The 22,252-nt window shown below is 37.4% G+C and overlaps 1 protein-coding gene across 6 annotated transcripts in view; it reads right to left on the bottom strand.

Annotated features, from left to right (window-relative positions):
• The window catches only part of NALCN (sodium leak channel, non-selective), a 238,893-nt gene that overhangs the window by 59,370 nt on the left and 157,271 nt on the right, over positions 1-22,252 (bottom strand). For all 6 annotated transcript variants that reach the window (XM_017733360.1, XM_017733412.1, XM_008633570.2 and 3 more), the window contains one exon: positions 868-1,004. In XM_017733360.1, the coding sequence (XP_017588849.1) occupies positions 868-1,004 (137 nt within the window). The remainder of the gene's footprint in view (positions 1-867; positions 1,005-22,252) is intronic.

Below are 22,252 nucleotides of genomic sequence, written 5' to 3'. Positions count from 1 at the left end.
AGACCTGGAGAGGACCTGACCAGCCAGCTTGTGCTGTGTCAGCAGACTTTGCAGCCTGTATATACTAGAGAAGCCCTTGGATTTCTGTCAGGTTTTTATGACACCAAGCAAAAATAATTTTACTGTAACTGATGATCACAGAATCATAGGATGGTTTGGGTTGGAAGGGACCTTAGAGACCATCTTGTTCCACCCTGCCTGCCATGGGCAGGGATACCTTCCACTAGACCAGGTTGTTCAGAGCTCCATCCAGCCTGGCCTTGAACACTTCCAGGCATGGGTCATCCACAGCTGCTCTGGGCAACCTGCCCCAGTGCCTCACCACCCCCACAGTAAAGAACGATCTAGTAGATCACTGAGCATCTGATCTTTAGTTAAGGTGAGTTTCACAGGAAAGTGGTAACTATGCAAATACAAATAAGGGACAAGGTCATCACAGACTAACTGGTATTGGATGGTCTGTTTTACCCCCTCTAATGATTCGCTGCCAGTTCACCCTTATCTTTAAAAACCTACATGAGAATCCATTAGACTGCTAGTTGTCTATGTGAGTCAAGAAACTAAAAGCCAAATGAAAGAGGAGAAACAATACACTTTTCAATTATATTGTACTTGTGTCAGTTCTGGTCAATCTAGGTGCTTTCATGAATAAGGTATAAGAAATGCTAGGATTTTTTTTTTTTTTCCCAAATGAGGGAAATGAGGTAAACCCAAAATGCCACATCTTTTGAATGCCTATGTTACTTCTGTTTCACTTATTTTCTGAACTACCTGCCTAACAGACAAGAAAAAAAAAGTTAAATATTTTGGGTATTATATGGCCCCAGAAAAGTTTACAACATACTAGAAAAGGAAATATTTCAATACCTTATTTTTGGAACTGTGAAATCTGAAGGAAGCTTTGAGATTTTCACCATTTGTGGCCTGTTTGGAAATTTTTCAAAGATGCGTAGACGCAATGGAAGCTTCTCCTTTGTATCTGCATTAGCTTCACTTTGCTTTAGCTGAAAACAAGGAAATAAAAAATATACAGAAAAGGAAATTTTGCTCTGTAATATTCCACTAGTTTTTTCAGAATCCAAATAATAACAATGGCAATCATTTAAAGAAACAGAAGATGGCAGCAAAGACCTACAGAAGGTAAATTTGATACGCATTAAAGGCTTGTGTTCGAAGATGTCAAATACCTAACAATACCGTGCCTTTAACTGCAAGACATAAAATGGGAGGATTGCTAATAATTTTAATTTTAAAATATAAAGCATATTAATGTCCTATTCAATATGCTTATTTCTATGTTTGCTTCACAGATTTTAACACTTTTGTTGAAAAACCACCCATGGTCTTTTCTTATTAGGCACATCTTTCTGTATATGCTGACAGCTCTTTCATACTCAAAGACAACACAGCAATTTCAAAGGCAGAAATTTTAAGAGAATCCAGCTCCCAGAACACAAAATAACAGGACAATTACATTTAGGTGAGTATCATAAGTAATAATACAGAACTCAAAAGAATCCATCTACATCAGCAATACTTAGCTATGGCAAATCATATAACAAATGTTGCATTTATAATTATCCACAAACAGTTATTCAATGGAATGTCACCCATCCAAATACAGAAAAGGCAGATAAATCTATGTGGACAGATGATAGCTAAATCAAATGATATAAGATAAAAAGATATGATATAGAGATGATTCCTGAATTCTGATTACCTTACCTAGCAATTCAGTTGTGTTATTGCAACAAAATACCAAGTCAAAAAGCAGCAATGAAATTAATTTTCACATTTATTTTAAACTGTATGTGTATTGTATACTATTTCAACAAGCATGCAACTGAAATTTCAATTATCCTTCTCACCCCTGCTTGTAAGCAAAGGATTAGAAGCTTAAATTTTAGAAAACATTTTCACCATCAACACCTGCAGGGAATACTGCTGATAGACATCAGCTACAGATTTTTACCAGGGACAATTGCCCAGGAATTCAAACAGAGCTTTAACTCTCATTTGCCCTGCCTAGTGAAATGCATGCTCCCACAGCATGCTATAGTAGAAAATCTGCTCTGCTGCACTGTCATGCTATCAGCAACATCACCACTTCCAGCCACAGGACAGCTTAAACTGAAAATCAATTCATATTTGGTTGGATATAAGTTGTCATGTGGACTGAAAACTGAAGAAAACTGAACAGCTACAAACAAAGACTAATGATTAATGGCAAAGCTGATTCAGAATAAAAGGGAAATGTTGAATAAATCTGTATTGTGTGCAGTCCTGTTTCATCGCTTTATTAATGATTCTTAAAAGGAAGAAATGATGACATTAGCACACACGATATTAAAATGTGAAGAATTGCAAATACCACATTGGGCAAGGATGAGGACACATTTAGAAATAGTGGCAGGAAATAACAGACTGAAAAAATTCTACATAAAGAGTAAGAGCAGAAACTAAACAAGACCTTGGATCTCAATACAGCATCAAAAGGCCAATTTGGGCACCAATTACCTTACCAGCCAAAGGCTATGTTCACAACCAAGCTCTGTTGGTTAGATGTTACAGAGGTACGAAAAATGATACGGAAGTCCACAGCTCCTCTCTGTGCTGCTTTGAGGAGAACATATCTGGGTATGCAGTAATTTCTAACAGCTGGGAAAAGGGAGAAATAAGAAGAGAAAGACTAAAGGGTCCCAATATTTATTCCACATCTACCATACCTGATAATAAAGTAAGAGCGGGGGGGATGATGTAAATTTATGTAAGAAATATTTGAAAACAAATTATTTCAAGTATACAATAGTGTACACCAAATAAAGGAATGAGAGAACGAAATTTAGAAATAGGATTTCTAGGATGAGAATAAAGATTATTAGCCTTATGGGGAAATCTCTAAGCGTTCAGAGAGATCTCCGGAGGGAAGTGCCTCATCATTTCAAAATCAGACTAGTCAGAACCCCTGAAATGTCAGAGCGTTGCCAAAAGAAATCTTTCACTGACAAGGAAATTAATTGGATAATCTAACACGGCTTTTCTGCAACATTGTACTGTTGAAAGCTTTGGGAAGGGATTATTTTTAAGAGGAAAAAAAGGTTTCCAGTTTCCGAGACTTGTTTTTCAACAGGAAAACATTGCATAAATATGCATATTTTTAGCACAGACAATGTCACTTACAGCTATGAACTCCTGTTTTCATTAGCCAGTGTATACAGAATAGAGAGCATTGCAATGCTGTCTGAAGTCTTAGTGCAGAACAGAACAGGGAGAGCTTGAAAGCAGGAAACCGTATAGTTCAAAAGGTAAAGAAGGGGATAGGGGACTGTTTTAAAATAGGCTTTAAAATAACTTAAAGTCAAGGCAGTTCTACAGAATATCTCCAATTACTCATGCTGTGATAATATTACATATTGGGGAGCATGAGGCATTTAGCTTCCCTGAGTTCTTCTCCAGGCACTTAGGGTGTAATTGTTGCTCCACATGACACACATCCTGTTTTGTATTGCTGCTTAGAACCTTTGTATTTCAACTTTCTCTAACACTTGACAAACACGTACATTTTTAAAGGTACAGGATTATGTTGAAATTGGGCTATGATGGTGCAGAATGTTTCTAGCAACAGCTAGACCCAAATAACCCAATAAACTGAAACAAAATATTGGGAAATTTTTCTCTATGATTTTTAGGTTTTATTTATTAATCTTTGGTGTGAACATGCCAAAGGAGATACAGAATTAACAATGTCTAAAGGCTAAGACCTACCCATCCTAACTTTTTGTTTTGTCCTCTATTCATTTAGTTCTGATCACAGAAGAGGAGCCAGTAACGTGCCAAACTTAAAGAGTGAAAGACGCCGTTTTCATAGAGTTTGTGAGGCAAGTGTATGTGAAATTCACTTAAATACTCCATTTCAATGAAATCAAATTATTAAAAAAATTACAGCAGCGCTCTAACTCTTTCATTTCAGTTGACAGACTGAAATAAATCATTCCAAATTAAAAGCTTTGCCACTGATATACACACAACCTATTTAGGACCTGGCCAGCTGCCCAGAATAATTTCATGGTGACTGAAAAGTTCAAACCTTTTGCCAAAGTTCAGGAGGCCTCACTAGCGGATGATTTTAAATCAATATTGTTTGGTACATTACAGTGCACTGCAATATGAACATTTTTCACTGCAAATCTTCTTTAGGGGCTTTTGAGGAATAAAATGACCATATAATCTGTGCTGCATGCTTAGCAGGATATGCCGTGTGCTCCAACCCCAAACACTTTGGGCACAAGACTGCACGTGGATGAAAGACATTAAAAACTGATACCAGCACCCAACCAACAGCTTTGCAGAATTTTTTATTTATCCAAGTTCTCAGATTTGCCATCACCTTTGGCTTGTCAAAAGGAGCTTTGAATGAAACCTAAGTAATTAGCAGTATAAGACATTAATTAAAAAACTAAAAATCAGAAAGGCAGATTAAATGAGCCCCTTTTTTCCTTTCTGTTATTCTGAAATCCTAAGGACCTGGCAGATTTTTCAACATGAATGAGCCATATTAAAAGAAGATATGCATATGGGTAAGCTGTCACATCCCACACTCAGCTTTGGCATCAAATTGTAACAACATTTTTGTACCTGCATTTGATTTAAAATTAAACACAAATCAGATGTTCAGTTACTATTATTTACACCTGCAATTTCATTTGCAATGAAGAAAAATGTTGATTTTCTTTGAGCACTCTGCATCATGAAATAAAGGGAAGGCAAAATCAACCTGGAAATTAGTGTAAAAAATTGGATAAACAGAATTTGGGTAATTAAACTAATACTTGCAGTGTTAAAAAGAAGTATTTATGAAGCATAGATCTTATTAGTATCTCTACAGTGCTATATAAAAGACTGACAAAAGCCTAATCCCTTGCCTAAAGTCACATGGTACATGGTGAATTCAAGCCATAATATTTGCCTCTTGGTTCTTCTAGGCCCTGTGTGGTGGCCCTGAGACATAATTACACCAGTTATTTTTCTATGGGTTTTCCAATTCTTCAAGGCATCTGAAACAACATGTGAGCTTTTGCGTGCAATTCTCCTGCACAGCACTTCTGTAGGATTACATTTGGGTTGTGCATTGCTTAATTGAGAGGCAGTTTGGTAGGAGGTGGGAGAGCACTACAGTGTCTTAGAGTCCAACCTGGTGGAGCCTTCTCTCTTCTTTCTTTGAAAGCAGTCTCTCAATTAAAATATTACTTGAACTATATCAAAGTATTGTCTGGAAGAAAGTAGCAGGAGCTACAGGAGAGACCCAGCATGAGTTTTGCAGCATGCACAGACAAGGGCTCAATGTCTGAACTTGCTCTCTTGTCCTCTTTTACTGCTTAGATGTAGTGAATTTTGCCCTTTGGGTTCACCTAAACAAAGGGGACACTGCAAGCAATAAAAAATTCTCCCATGTAGGTATGGTAAAACAGAACCTAAATTGATTTTAACCACAATCAGCATTGCCATGAGGAATTTTCAGTGAAATATACCAGAAGCTATTATTACAGTGGTGCTGGCATTCAGAGTAGAAACTGCACTGTTGATAATATAAGAGTAAAATAAACTGCAAAAGTTCCTGACAGATGGAGGAACCAGACTACATGCATTTCTCATAGGCACAAGATCTGTTTTTTTAATAAACAACTTTTCTCTGTCACAGGGTTTATAAGCTGTGTGTAGCACGGTTTGGTGCTGTGACTGCTATTCCCTAGTTGTTCATTTAGATAACTTTTTCTTAGTTTTGCATTAAGTCTTCCAAATTTAACAGATATTGAGGAAGATTTCACAAATATGGGATTTTTAGTAGCTTCCTTCCAATAATTGTAGCTCCTATCAGCTCTTCAGGAACAAATGCTGCTGACAAGCTATGAATCCAATTCAAACTTATCTAGCAAAATTTGGCTAAGATATAGTCTGTTTATCTAAAAGACGACAGGAATCCAAATTTTCATATTTTCCCTGTGATTGAAATAAATAAAAAGAACTTTTCAGAGGTATTACTTCATACTGACTACAAACTGGCAAGCATTGCTACATGGTTTACACTTTAGCCATATTTCCAAATATTTTTGCCTCTGCAGGGGCAAGTATTATATAATTTTAAAAAATGGGCAATCCAAGGTTCTGTGCAGTCTGTGTCTGCAATCAGGCCCCAGGAGTGTGCTTACCAGACTAGAGTCAACCTTCTTGCCTTTAGACTGAAGTAACCACCTGAATTACTTTAGTTCGGGTCTCTTTCATAGCCAAAAGGGAGGAAGAGACACTTGTAGAGGTCAGTTCAGACCTTGGGTTGGCTATATACTTCACACATGCTTATTTTTTTCCATTGACTAAACTGGGAACTTGAATCCAGTATGTTCTTCAAATCAGATACCTGACTCCCAGCAGCAGGATGAATCCAAGCCACAGCATCTACGACAGCATTCATCTCAGCTAATGACAGTTCTCCAAATGGGAACTAAACTGTACAGTCATCTAGGCACTTCTTATATTTAATTGGAAAAGCTATCTCCAGATATTGAATCATCCCATACCAACACATAAGCAAGACAAGCAAGATGGACTGTCACCTCAGGGTAACTCCATCACTGAATACAGGTGCAGTATACAGCTACACCTGTCCCAGCAATGGGGTATGGGCCTAAGAACTGGAATAAGATTGCCCATTGTGTTATATTGTTAACGAGACCAAGTTTCACTTTTTGCCTTGGCCAGCTGGCACTCCCCCTGATCATGCCTGAGCACAGTTTGGCACTTATCCCAACTGGGTACATTCCCTGTAGGCAGTATGGACCCTTCCTACTTAAATGGTAGGTAGTTTTGGGAAGGGAAAATAACTGCTGTATTTACAAGCCAGGCTGTGGCAGCTGGCCAGCTTTAAGGACAGACAGCATGTCCTGGAGAGCTTTCTCTCTTGATACAGATTGGCCAAATTACTATCTTTGAGAAGATGCTCTAGTGTAAGGAAGATGAAATAGATAATAGATTTACAGAATCATTTAGGTTGGAAAAGCCCTCTAAGACCATAGAGTCAAACCATTAACCTAGCGCTAGATAAGATAAACCCCCCCTTTATTTTAAAACAGTTCAGGGGTAGGTACATATTTTGATGGATAGTTTAAAATAGATAATGAAAATGAAAATTTAATGCTAACATGCATAAGTCTTTTTCATAGCCATTTCACATATAAATGACATAATGAATATGAAAAAATACCATTTTTATATTAATTATTTTTCTCTTGGGATAAGTAGCAGAAACATTTTTGTTTCCATACAAAGGTTAGTGAGTTACAAAAGAATATCCATTATAATAGAAAATGCATTACATGCTCCATTTCACCAGGGGAAACTGCTTGAAACTTCATGTAAACTAGGTATCATTATTTGTTATGAACTACATTTGCGATGAACAACAAGTAACTAAAATATTTTCAAGTGAACAAAAGCACAAGATGCATGAATTATGCTCTTGCACAAATGTAAACTTTCAATACTGACTAGTTACAATGCATTCATCTTCAAGATTCAGGGTGAATTCATTACAACCTGAAAGGGTGCTTCTGCATGGGAAGCAAACGAATTACCATTGCAAGACAATTCAGAGACTCTTAATGTTTGCTTTCCTGTTCTATTTTCTACACAAAGGAAGATTTCTAGAGGTAGCTTTGCAAATGGTCCTTTACCTAAATGTAGCTGAGGCACACATCTTCATCTGCCTTGCCAGGATCACAAAAAAACAGAGCCAGTCTGGGAAATTATAATTATGGGCAGACTTTCAAAGGTTCTCACCACAGGCAGCTCCTATTCATGCAAAAAAGAGCTGAAGACACTCAGTGAGCCTGATGGTCATGATTGACTGAGGAAGTCATCATCTTGACTATCTATCAGGATACAGATAGCCAGAGATATTTAAAATGTTGAAGAGTAGAGAGATCATAGGAATAAATGACTCAATCTGCAGAGAATGTGTACATCCCTGCCCATAGTTTAACAAAGGAAAATAACTTTTACCTAGGTCCTCTTAGTACCCAAGTATAGAAAGCCTGAAATTTTTCCCATACATGCAAAACTTTTATTCCATGTGATTTGTATAGGCTGCTCTATGCATTGTATGGGGTATTACATGACATAGATCACCTCTAAACTGGTCGGGACAGAAGGCATATCCAGCTTGACTTACTACTTAGTTTCACCTGCAGGGTAGGAAACACTGGGCTGGTTTTGGCTGTGGTAGAGTTAATTTCCTTCGTAGTGGCTGACATTGGGCTGTGTTTTGCATTCCCTCTGCAAACAGTGCTGACAACATAGGGATGCTTTCCTTACTGCTGTGCAGCACTTCAACAGAGTCAAGGTCTCTTCTACTTCTCACCCAACCTCACCAGCGAGGAGGCTGGGGATACACAAGAGGTTGGGAGCTGAACCCAGCTGACCAAAGGGATATTCCAGATCATATGGCATCATGCTCAGTATATAAAACCAAGGAAGGAAGAAGGATGGGCAGATGTTTGGCGTGATGGGGTTTCTCTTCCCAAGTCACTGTTACACATGATGGAAGATGGCTTTCTTAGGGATGGCTGTAGACCTGCCTGCCCATGGGAAATGGTGAACGAATCCATGTTTTGCTTTGCTTGCATGTATGGGTTTTGCTTTACCTATTAAACTGTCTGTATCTCAACCCATGAGTTTTCTTGCTTTTACTCTTTTGATTCTTGGAGTGAGGGAGCAACTGTGTGGTTGGGGTTAAACCTTGACAAACACCTTTGCTATGTGAACCTAATTCCAGATTTCAAAGCAAACCTATGCAATCCATATGAATTTGTGAGCACTCTCTCAGGTGGAAGCAATTATGTGTAGATGCTGAAAAATATTTGTCACAGATTGTGATGCAAGTGCTTGTGCAGCAGACGGTATTTTGTTTCTGCGGGCTGTAGCAATGCAAGCCTGTGTTTCCTTCTTTTTAGGCGTGCTACAGTGTGTTTAGACACTTGTAAATGGATACTTTGCTGGCATAGGCCAATATTACAGTATATTCTAACATAAATGATCTCAACAAAGACAAAAAGGATGACCTACATCCTTAGGACAACATGTTTTTAGGACAAAGATGTTTCATTTGAAACACAGAACACAATTCAGATGAAACACCAGATAAATATTCCTAAGAATCTGATAACATAACTACTAAATGTGCTAATGAATTCATTATTCTTGGTCTTACAGAGGTAGGCAAATGTCAACCACAGCGCACAGCACTTTTTGTAAACTTTTTTCCAAGTGCTTTTATTATAAACACCATTATCATGTGTACTTGTTTCCTTAAATGTATTCAGCTAAATATGCACATGGCTGTACACTTGATCTGATCTCCATGTAATCAGGTTTGTTTGGGATTGCCACATTGGAGAGGGTCTGTGGAAGGGCTGCAGAAATTTTATCTGTAATGTAGTTCTAGAGAATATAAAGGAACACTCTTCACAAGGAGACCTAGTCACAGGACAGGAGGCAAAGAATACCACTTGTTTAACAAAAAAGAGTTTCTCTAGATAGAACAAATCAATTCTTCATTATGAAGACAACCACTGGAATAAGTTGCCTAGACAAACCAAGGAAATTTTATCACTGGAGATGTTCAGGAATTGACCTAATAGGGATGAGGGTAACCTCATCTAACAGACTACTTTCAATAGCAGGTTGGACCTGGTGCTCTTCAGAAGTTCCTTCCATCCTAGACTTTTCTATGGTTCTATGACTTGGTGATAACTATTAATTGCAGGACAACAGATAATTATGCTCTTCAGTTTTACTGTTGTGCAAATGCATACATCATCTCCTAATAACTTCTACTTTTGTTCAAATCATTACTGGGCTCTATTAGATTCTCTGAGAAGATAATTAGTATAACTTAGATTTGAGTATTTGCCATCCACATTGCAGAGTAATTTCTACAATCAGATGTCCTTACTTAGAAAACATAACTGAAGTTGAGAAAAAATTCACAGATGTAGCTTAGGCCATAATCCAGGACATCTCTTTAAACAGGAGAGACTTTGTCTTTGCACAAATTAGCTGCCCCTTAGCCTTTTTGTGGATGGTTGGTTTGTTCATTTTGAACTGGAGGCAGAACATTTAATTTGACATAAGTGGCCTGAGTTTTAGATGCATTGGAGTTTCACAGTATTTTTCCAGTACAGAAATTCAGATAGAAGATTTATTTTACTAAAGGACACACAGAGGCAAACCTATACAAGTGGTAATTGTGAGATCACAAAGGCTGATCCAAACTACTTCATAAACCTTCTTGGCTGGACTAGATGAAAACAGAAATAATTTGATGTTACTGGCTGCCCTTTTTCCCACACAAGTTTGCTGATGAAATTTTAGCCAGGGCTAGATTCCTGAGTTCTCTTATTCCCTTTCACAAGGGATGGAGATTGTTTTCTTTGTGTCCTTGTGGTCATGGGCTGATTCTTTAAAGAGAAAGATATGTGTAAGAATTTTCCCTTTACTCTGAAATAGTGCTCCCACTCATTGGATATTATGCAGGAAAATCCTGCAGGCTTCCTCATCTTCTGTCACGTTTTTAAAAGAGTGCCTGATTCATTCTTGAGAAACTATAAAAAGGAGACATTCTCTGAATTCTAAGTGGAAAAGAAGTGACTGTCTTAGACTCAGGTACCAAAAAAATGCAGTAAAAATATAATTAATTAGTTCTTCTAAGCTGCTAGCTCTTTTTAATGAACAGGAATTAACTCTCATGCAAAGGCCAGGCCTCTACTTTTTTTTCAAGAATGCAGAAGTTAATTAGCATGTGTACACAAGATTCACAAGCTCCCATGGGCCTAAAACACAGTTCAGAAAAGGCAATGCAGACCTCTGCCACACAGAAGAGCACAAAGGCAAACCCAGCATGGATTTTCAAGACTCCCAACTGCTAAGAAAAGAACTAGCAATGCTACATAAGCCCTTCATTCCAAACTGCTGCAGGACTCTCCCTTAGTTCAGAGGATGGAGCATCTAGAATCATCTGTGTGCCCTGACAAGCACTTGCATTTTCCTTTGCTATCAACTAAATAAAACAAAAAATAAAGATTAAATGATCTCCCAGTGATATAAAAGCTAGGTAAGCATTTTATTCCCTGATGATATAAATGAAGCAGCAGAAGCTTACATTTACATTTTTGTTACTGCTATTTACACATTCAAAGCAAATACGGCTCCCATCCCTCCTCCTTGAAAAATGTCTGCTTTGATTATGATCTTTGGCTAGAATATTCAAAGGTCTCTATTTTATACCGTAAAAACTTCATCCAGGAGAAACTCTCTTGAATTTGAGATTTTTTTGACAGATAATACCATATTGTATATACCAGGAATTGGCAACTTCTGAATTAACAGTCAGGTGTTCATTTCACCGTTACAAATAAAACATATCACCCAGAATTTGTGATCCATTGATGCTGTTTTTAAAAAATGTGACAGATGAGGGAAGAGGTAGGAAAAAAACCTCAAACAACAATGGTGTCTTGAAGCTACAGCCTTCAAGAGACTTTCAAAACTTTCCTAGTTATTGAAAAAGAAATAGTCTAGCATGAGTGGTTTTCCAGATGACCGTATTTTCCAGTCTTGAAAGGCTGGTTTGTTTTCTAGAAATAGACATAGTCTCCGTAAAGACTACTACTTTTGAAATAATGCCTCTTTAAATGTTCTGCATATGTCCCAGGAATGGGGGACCAACTTGAATTTTGTGACATTTCTATCTTCCCTCTATGAGGAAAAGAAGGATTTTATGCATTTTATGTAGTACATAAATTTCAGTGTGGAACCATTAGTGTACTGTTCATTGGTTAATGAAATGTGCTAGACACTTATCTTTCCTGCCAGTTGTTAAAAATCCATTCACATGGAATCAGATATAATGAAAAGGTAATTTTTCATTTTTATTCCATTTTATAGTTATTTCCCACTTAGAATTACCTCAAGCACTGTTCTCAGAATAAAAATACTCTGGAGGCAAGTAACTCTAACTAGGCTTCAAAACGCTCCTTGATTTTCACACACAAATTCACATATATAAAATTTTATGCCAAGTGTGTTTAAATTAGATACACCCATTATAACACCTTGTTCACACAATATGTTCAAGAAAAATCCCCATGCTGAAACTCCCACTTTAATTCTGAAGCCTCAGCACACATAATTTGGAAATGATGCAACTGCTGAAATTGTCATTGGCATCTTCCTGGATCTTTTGAATTCCTGGAGGTGCTAGGTGAAAGGCACAGGACTCTGGCAATGTATTCTGACCAAACGTGTTCAGCATCCCAAATCCTGTCTTTTCCAACTCCTCCTCTACTGACAGACAAAACGCCACTTCTGAGGTATCACTCAACATAGCTTTTGGAGCCATGTACTTGAAAAGCCAGTTACCAGTGTTTGACCTGTCATTGTTCACGGTATCAATTAAAAGCAGTAGTCAACCACGTGCTCTGGTTCTACTTAACACGAATCAGGGGAGAAGAGAGCAGAGGGGAAGAGAAGCTTCATCCCACTGAAAAGTAATACTGGGTCATAAAGTGTGAGTACAGTTTTGCTCCTCACTAAATAAAGAGTTATTAATAGGTCTGCCAAAATGATATTTGCATTACCAGGGCAGTGAGACCCATTGGTATTAACAGGAGTAATGTCAGAACTGTCTTCTGGTGAATAAGGACTGTATCTGGCTGGCCTAGACTTCCCCTGTAAACACCTTGCTTTCAAACACTAAGCTGCCTCACCAGAAAAGAGGTCTGTGGAGAGCAAATGAAGACAAAGGGGAAACAAAAAATGAAATCTGTGAAAAACAGGACCAGCAAAGCATCAGCAACCGAGCTGCATGCAGGACTGACTTCCTAGTGCTTTTTCTAATATGGCCTAGATATTTTGAATTCTTGTTAACAAGAAAACAACTTCGAAGAAATGATGTTACAGAAATTCTATCCTAGTAACTTCATATGCTCTTATTGACCTCAAAAAAACCAAAAAAAAAAAAACAACAAAAAAAAGATGTTTATAAAGGAATATAAATGGGAATGACTTTTTCCAAGATGTGTTAGTTAAACTGCCACATTTTCTTGCAAAAGGAGATCACTTGAAATAGAGCTACTCAGTGGAAAGAAACTTTGATCTGATTCTAAAGCTACATCTACAGGTGCACAAAGACAGAAAAACATAGGAAGTAGTAACAGGCACTCTAGGAAAGAGAGAGCTCTGAGGATGTATTTGACTGGAATACTGTACATCAGAGACTAGAGGGCATCAAACAAAAACAAGTGGAAGACTCATTAGTTGAAAAAGAAGTGTCTTTTCACATAGTGCATTGTAAATTTATCTTTGCTACTGCAGGCAGTAAATGATAGAATATACACAGATTTGAAAATAGATATAATAGACATGCAAGAAAAAAATCCATCAAGAACTACTAGACAAAGATACACCATGTTGGACACTGGAAGCTCCTGTGTCTCTGGAAAGTGACTATCACTCAAGTATGAAGTATCACCAGAGAATGAAATACCACTTTGTGAGTTCCCTTTTCTTGTGTTAGTTCCTAACCATATTTGTGGGAACTCACACCTTCTCATCAACAAATCAATATGATTACACAGAAACATCTTATTGTTTAAAATACCCCTGTGTTCACACATCTCACAACTTTGACATAATACCTTACTTATACATTCTACCTACCTATACATTTCACTTGCTTATCTTATACTACTTATACATATACATACTACTCTACTCATGCACTTTACTTACTCATACACTCCACCTGCTTTTACATACTACTCTACTCATGCACTTTACTTACTTATACGCTCTACCTGCTTTTGCATACTACTCTACTCATGCACTTTACAACTTATACATAAAACAGTACATATACATTTTGTAACTGCTGTGCATGAGATCTCACATTGCTTGATTGGTTTTTCTATTTTGCCAATGAGCTCCACCCCCACTCTTCTGATAATATGATAGGCTTTAATCTAGTGCAGCACAGTCCTTTTTTATCTATTCCTTGCTGTCTTGGTATTTAGTTTTTCAGCTCCTTCGGTCCCAGTTCTTTTCCACTTTAGCACAGTTTACCTTTCAGTCCTTGATGAATTCCTGAGGGCTCTAACAGGTCAGGCTCCTGATCCAGGCAAGCAGCATCGAGATGATGAGAGCAACAAAACCCATCCAGTGATCATCAGCCAAGTTAGCCCAGGAACAAACCAGCAAAGAACATATATAAACCTATCCCACCCCTCTCCTCAACCCTTCAGACTGGAGCTTAAAAACCTTCCTGGGGCTGATGTGCTGCAGCTGAAGGTGGAAAGGCCAGGTGAAGCCGGTGAGGGTAATTCCAGCCTGGTCCCACTCTGAGGGCTCTGGTAAAAATAACTAAAATTGGTTTGGCTGGGGCACACTATCAAGGTTCAAATACTTTACAACACATACTTTTCTGGCCACTGTCAGGAACTAGACTTTGATCCAGGAGGACCTTTGCTTTGGTCCAGCAGACCTGTTGGTTTATTCCAAGTCTAGAGATTCTTCCTCAGTGAGTTTCATAATAAATTTCTAAGGACAATTTGGCACTGGTTTCTTTTTATCAGAAACATATATGGCGAAATTCTACCAATCACTGGTCACAAGGAAGTGCAAGCAATTGTGAATGCCTTGGTTCCACTTTCAGGTGACACTGATAGTGATAGAGCATAGTGCCAATAATGCTAAAGTTGCAGGTTCAATCCCAGCATGGGCTATTTGCTTGAGAGTTGGACTTGATGATCCTTGTGGGTTCCTTCCAACTCAGAATAGTCTGTGATTTAGTGATATAATTAGAGCTATAAGAGAGGCATGAAGCTATCGTTCCTAGGATGTGAGAGGCTTTCCTCTGATGTCAGTGACCATCATATTGAATACCAAACATCACCATACTTCAAGAGCAGTAATTTTAGGGTAGAGGTCTGAAAGGATTTACATTTAAACACAGTACACCTGGGTTACCAAAGTAAAAGTTTTTAGTAGGACAATCCACTGCCATTACAAACAAGATATGTAGTTACTCCATATAATTTCATTATTGAAAAAGGATAAAATAATATTGTGGAATTAAGACATGCTCTATGGGGGAAAAAAGGTACTAAACAGAAGGAAACTCATTAGAGGCACTACTGGAGCTGTTAAGGATTTAAGGATTTTGTTTTAAAGAACAATATAAGGCATACATATACATTTTCAAGCATTGGCAATATATTCAGCACTTTAATAAAACTGGCATGATTTTAAAAGGGATTTGATGTTTTTCTGCAAACTGTAAAACTCACTCACTTTGAAAAACTGTATATTTGACAAGTTTTTTCTGTGTGGGTGTGTGTGTACACCTGCATTGACATATGCATATGTAGCAAAGGCATTGCAGGACCTGAAATGGAGAAAAATTTTAATGATTCTGAAATTGTTAGCACATATGCGTATGTCTGTGTAGTTTCAAAATCACAGGCTACTTGTATTAGAGAGAAAAAATAGATACTATGTTTTTATGGTAAACACACCCAAAATATACATATAGGATATGATAATCAGATGCACAGAATGGAAAAAACAAGCATCTGCAAGTACACTCAGGAGGTCTTAAATTTCTTATACTCTTTTCAAAGAACATGGGAACAACTGCAAAAAGAGGAGCTTGTCCTGACATTTTGATTGGTGCTTTTTTGCCCTGAACATAATTGCTTATACTACTGCCTAGAGGGTACCTCATCCTCCCAGAATTCACATTATTTTTAGTGCAGAATGGAATGTAGCACATTGCAAGCTTTTGAACTACCTCAAGGCACTGACTGTAAAACCAAAATATATCTGATTCAGAGGTTTTTTGTATGTTTTAGAAGATAAATATTAAGATTCTTTACTTTTTTGGTTTATTTTTCTCTCTTTTTAAAAAACCTTACTGAAATATTTTAAATATGACTGAAGTACATGTTTCTTTTCAGAAGGACATGGCCAATGCAAATGGATCTGCATTCTCTGTTAGGTGCTTAGTTATACCTTTTCTACAAGCTCCTTGCCCGACTCTGAGATCTCCCATCTTAGTTTTTAACCTGATGTCCAGAATCCTCTGACTTATAAGCAAAAAAGTAAAGGCAAGTAGCTTTGCAAAGTGGGTACCCTGCATTCCAGATACAGGAGAGGACGTGATGGAAAGACGATCTAACATAGCTTATTCCTTTCCATTCCTCAGAGAACTGATGTAACTAAATTGTCAAGGCCAGAAGTTAGAGGGAATGAATTAAAAATTAAAACAGGTCTCACTTTCCTTCAGAATTTGCAAGAATACTGCAAACCTCTTTGGAGCTCCAGAGTGAAAAGGAGTAGTGGGAGAGGCATGAAACAAATGGATGTCAGAACAGATCAAATCAGGCCTACAGGTCACACTTGTTATTTGAAACACTGGAAGGGCTCACTTTTGCACGGTTGAGCATGACGCAGTGAGGACAGTCCTGGAAGGCTTTACAGAAAACCTCATAGCAGACGTGTGCTCCTGAGAATGTGTACCTGTGTATGGGACCGCCTGTGTGCACACACATGTATGAATGTCTAACACAGGGGGAGTTTGGCAGAACAGTATTTTACAAAATAAGAATATACATTGTTAATTTTCAAGGAAACACTAACAACACAAAGAAAATTTAGTTGTTTTTTATTGGAAAACAAAAAATAATGACCATCTCTACCATTTCAGTGGTGCCCAGTGACAGGATGAGGAGTAATGGTCATAAACTAAAACCTCAATATGAGGAAGAATTTCTTTACACTGAGGGTGGCAGAGCACTGGAACAGGCTGCCCAGGGGGTCATGGAGTCACCCTTTCTGGAGACAATCAAAATCCACCTGGACGTGTTCCCATGTCACCTGCTCCAGGTGACCCTGCCCTGGCAAGGGGATTGGACCAGATGAACTTCCAACCCCAATGATTCTCTAATGCCATTGTGAATGATCTTATGACTTTCTCCTGCCCCTACTCATGCTTAGTCAAAATTGTCACATAATTGTGAGCTAAGGGAGAGCCAGCAAAATTCCCACACATATGCATAAAAATATGCATTCTCAGCCACACCTTAAAGATAAAAAGGTATCTATTGAAACCCGTACCATCTCTTACAAATTGCAACTTTCAACAAGTTTCCACAAATATTTTTTCCACTTATTTTCACTAATACTTAACTGCATCACAGGATTTCAAGTCAGTTTTTCAAGGCAAACACATTTGAAACAAAAAGAAAATATAAGTGGTGCCAAATATAAATGTAGATCACATTATGGCTCTCATGGAGAAAATCTGTTACAACTCCTCTACTCCTATACGAGCTGCAGCTTCAGGAAATGAGCTGGGAAAGTGATCTCCTAGAACTGAACCAGAAAATAATTTTCTTCCAACATCAGGAAGGCTTTTTAGAGAAGCTTGATGCAGATCTGTTGATGTCACAATTCAAAGATTAAAAATAACAGACTGCATTAACAGTTTTGGTTCCTAGAGCTATTGCAAGCAGCTTGATCATATTTGCTTGACTTCCAAATCCACATTAAGGAAAAGCTTTTATTTTTGTACTGCTTCTGGCATCCCACGATGCCAGAATTATCAATTCAATTATCCTTCATACTAGACAAGCTTTCTTCTACCAGAACCAAGGTTAGGTAGAACTTGGCCTCACTCAGGGTACTGGAGAACATGGACTTCAGTTTGGCTGACAGTCAGATTTTAACTCATCTTCTTTCTATGACAGTTCTGCTGAATACACCTCTCTGTTAGTCCTCACCTCTGCAAGGCTCTTATAGGGGCTTAATTATGAAGACTTCTTGACAGAAACTAATGGATGAATGCAGAAATATTTATTCTTAGAAGCTCACAATTAGAAGTTAAAGAAAAATAAGCGGTGCACTTAGTTTTGGTTGCTCCCTTTATTTGTTCTACAGACAATAATATAAAAGCAGCAGGAGCATCTAGCAGAAGTTATAAAAATAACATGTATTTCCACTAGACAAGTGAGCTGTTTCAGTTGTTAGAACTGCTTCACATGAAGATGTTATGAATATCTGAAGGGCAAGAGTGCATGGAAACCAAATTTCACAGCTTAATATGTAGAAATAGTGAAAAAAACAAACAAAAAATGAAAAGGCATAAACATGACAGTTCAACTGCTTCACCAATCATCATGAACGTATACTCAAGAGGTCAGTAGTAAAACCTTCGCCTTCTCTTCCTAGTATCTGATTTCAACAGAACAACAACAAAAAAACCCCCCAAACCTAAAAATGAGTTAAAATTTGCAATCATCCCAAGCACTGAAAGCAGAAAGGTGCTATGTGTGCAAGAGAAAAAATAGCTAATGGAAGCTAATGTAGACCTGAGTTCTGCATTTCATTCCAGAAAACACTATTAAAATATTTTTATCTCTTTGTCAGGGTGACTGTCATGTTGGAAGCCTAGTTTGTGTGAAAGCTTTCTCTCACATCATGAATTTCAGCAATAGATATATGCCTGGGACACAGAAACACTGATTATGAATTATTAGAAGGATGTTTTAGTCCAAAAAAGAGGAGTGAAAAATACCAGAGCAAGAGCCAACTTGAAAAATGAGAGATACCAATAAAATGAGAGATTCAAGGAAACCAATGCTGCATCCATGAATTTATGGAAGCTCTCCTAATAAAAAGATTGTTGTTTCGCAATTTTCTAACAATGGATGGATGAGTAAACTCCTTCGACAATGACCACGGAGAAGTGATCATTGGCACTAAGAAATGTATGGTCTAATGTAAAGAAAAGACAGCACTAACTGTTTCTGGATGTGAAGGAGAAAGAGCAGTAGCTGAGATAATGGGAACCATAGTGGTGATGGTGAGTAGAGAAAGGTGATAAGCATATTGGCAAGAATATTACTGGAAAAACATAGTAAATTCAAAAAAAGGAATTCCAATATCTTGATATTGATGCAGCAACACTTGTTAACATGTCATTGCAGAGAATATAAGACTGATATCCTCAACATCACTGGCAGTGCAGTGAGAGCCTCATTCTCTGGGGAAGCAATTATTTGTATCTTTGTCTTTTAAGACCAAACATAACTACAAAGCCTTAGTAGGATACATTAAAATACATGACAGTCACATTTCTGACATATTCCCATAGCAAATGGTGAATGTCTGGTTTCACAGAGACCACACTGCTTTTGCGTCTCAGCATACCTTTTGCTCCACAAGTGAGACAGGGCCTGTACTGCCTTCTGAACCAACCCAGGTGGAAGTCAGGAACCTCTACAAAAGATCCTGCCAGATTTGTGCCACGTACCCCTAGAAAACTAACTGAAGTGCCGGTGCCAGGGACCTGCTACTTTATGAACCTAAATTCACAAATGCAGGCTTTGTTTTCTGCTGTGAGTGAAGAGAGATGACCAGCTTTGAATGTTGACTTTTATCCTTCTCTGTTGCCATTATCATCTAAGTCCCTAACCTAAATTAGGATCCCAGCCTAGGCACTTCAGTAAGGTGCCTGCTGTTACACACAATGGTTTTTGGCTTCATTAATGTGAAAGCACCCATTTGATTAAATGTCAACGAAATATGGGTTACTAATTCATTAAACTTGGATATTTATGTAGCTTAACTTTATCCACTGAAAATCAGGCATTTTGCCTAATTAACTGTCTAGACTTCCCCTGTAACAGGAAAAAGAGAGCACCCAACTTGGATGGGATGAATCATTCCCTGGAGGGTAACTATGACTACAGGCAAGTGCAGATGACTAGCTTAGACTACATGCCTAACTTTTTGCATGGCTAACAAAGTGACACGAATCTTGTCCCTTGACACTTTAGAAAATTCCAACCTTTATCTAAATGAATGAGGATTTTTTTCCTGGAATATAAGTGTTCAAAAACTTGAAGATGGTTGCTTCTAAACTCCTGAGAGTAGGATTAAATATAAAAACATTAAAACTTCTGTTATGTTTACTTTGTAAGTGTACAGTATTATAATGATTTATTTTTTTCAGTATATGTCAGAAGATACTCTTACTTCTTTCTTAAAAATAAATGCATTTAAGTGCATGAAGTTTTCTATTCTTGGGAGGTTTCTTTACATGGATTAAGAATGTGAATTCAATTGCTCTGAGTTAGCAATGAAAAGCACAGACACTGGAATCAAAGTAATAATTGCAAATCAACAAATGATTGCACATGAATTTAGGATCAAAAGTACAAATTGTGCTTCTTCTGTCCATTTTAGAGACAAACAAAGCTGAATACAATAGGAATCACAGTAAGAAAATTTTATGTTTGCTCTGGGGATGTAAGTTTGGATTGTTTGGCATGTAAATACTACTTTAATTTAATAAAGAGTCCAACTCTTCAAGCAACCAAGTACCTCTGAGTTTTCCAAAAACAACAGGATGCTGTGGTGATCAGTCATGCAACAATAAAAAATATTTTATTATACTTAATATAAATATTTGATTTGAAACTTTTATTCAAATGCACTTTAGAGAAAAATGTAGGACTCAGCATTATCCCTTTAGAGACTAACTTGCTTTGTCTTGACTACAATTAACCAAACTTCCACTTACGTATTCTTGCATAAAAGGGAAGTAGTGTCAAATTCATATTTAGAATATATGTGCCAGAATTATCTTTACCAATGTTCAGAAATAAGATACTATCCCTTTAGACAGTAGGCCACCAAAAGTCTTATTATAATTCAGGTATTTTCTAATCTGAGTAGCAAAAAAGGAAAAGTAACTGTGTAGTGATAAAAAAAAATATTAAGTTTTGCTATGTTTCCCTGACAACAAGAACAGAAAAAATAGAGTAGATTTTAAGATAAGAAAGATTAACACATAAATATTTATTAGGTTTTTAAAATTCTTTTCTAAGACATCTATACTCTGCTGCATTAATTCTGGAAAATTAGGTGGCTGTAGATCCCAGTATAGACCTCCCCATTGCCTCCATCACCATCACCACCACCACTACCACCACCAAAAACCCCCAAGCATTATAGAATGAGATTCCATGATAGTGCTGCCATTTTTGATGGCACTCAAATCCTAATTTACTTTATTCTACTGCAATTGTGCCTTCTTATGAGACAGATTGCCTAATGGATTCCTTTTATTTCTTTTATGCTTTTGCTGTGAAAGCTCTGCAAAACCCACTAAAGTTTGGTTAACTACCTCCTTTTTGCAAAACTTCTAAGCATTTCAAAATGTGATCCGGACCCACTGACATCAAATTGAAGAGTTCAGACATTAAACATTGTTAAAACAAGAGTCTATCTCAACAGAAAATATAGCCAAGAATCTGTCATTATCTCCTTTATGAAAGTTTCTGTTTTCAACATCAAAGAGTTAAAAGTGAGATTTAAGAGAGAAAATGAACATGGCAAAAATCTGTTACTTTTCAAAGCACATAGGCAAGATAATATAATTCTAAAGGCAACTCATTTAAAAAAAAATTATGTATGAGTAGATATAGATATATACCATGATATATAGGTAGATACACATACACACACACACACACATATACCTCTGCGTATAAATATACCTCTGCAGCACTTCCTGCTTTGATATGGATTTAGGGGGGAAAAACTCATATGTTTCATGGTGTGGAGCAGAGCTGGAGGGAAAGGAGCATGTACATCTGACAAGTACCTTCACTGGTAAGTGTGTGAATTTAATTCAATTAGAAGAAAAATGTCCCTACTGCATATTGTTGCTTACTCCTCCAAGAATTTCTGTTGCCAGGTAGTAAGCATAGGGAAAATATTTTTAGTAATGGATGCCATCTGTAATGACGTTTTGAGTGTGCACTAGTGAGCACAGACAGCACATGTGTGATGACAGAAATCTGATCTTCCTTAAGGGATTTTCTCTTTGAATCAAAGAACTACACTTATGTGAGATTTCAACAATTTAAAAGTGGACATATGTTCCTGATTGACTCAAGGGGCCTAAGCCCTAAACCAGACTTTTTTTGATTCCTCATCATATTGGGAATTTGTGTATGAACCCAGGGATGTCACTTCAGCTTTGATTCTCCAGTAGTAAAATAGGGACACAATAATCTTGTCTGATACAAACTGTAAGATAAACCCTCCAAAGTTAGTGAGGTAAGGTGGGTTATAAGCA

The sequence above is a fragment of the Corvus brachyrhynchos genome, unplaced genomic scaffold (assembly GCF_000691975.1).
Source record: "Corvus brachyrhynchos isolate BGI_N302 unplaced genomic scaffold, ASM69197v1 scaffold1120, whole genome shotgun sequence".
Classification (NCBI taxonomy): domain Eukaryota; kingdom Metazoa; phylum Chordata; class Aves; order Passeriformes; family Corvidae; genus Corvus; species Corvus brachyrhynchos.
The sequence above is the reverse complement of the archived record's forward strand: the minus strand, read 5'-3'. Positions and strand labels throughout refer to the sequence as shown.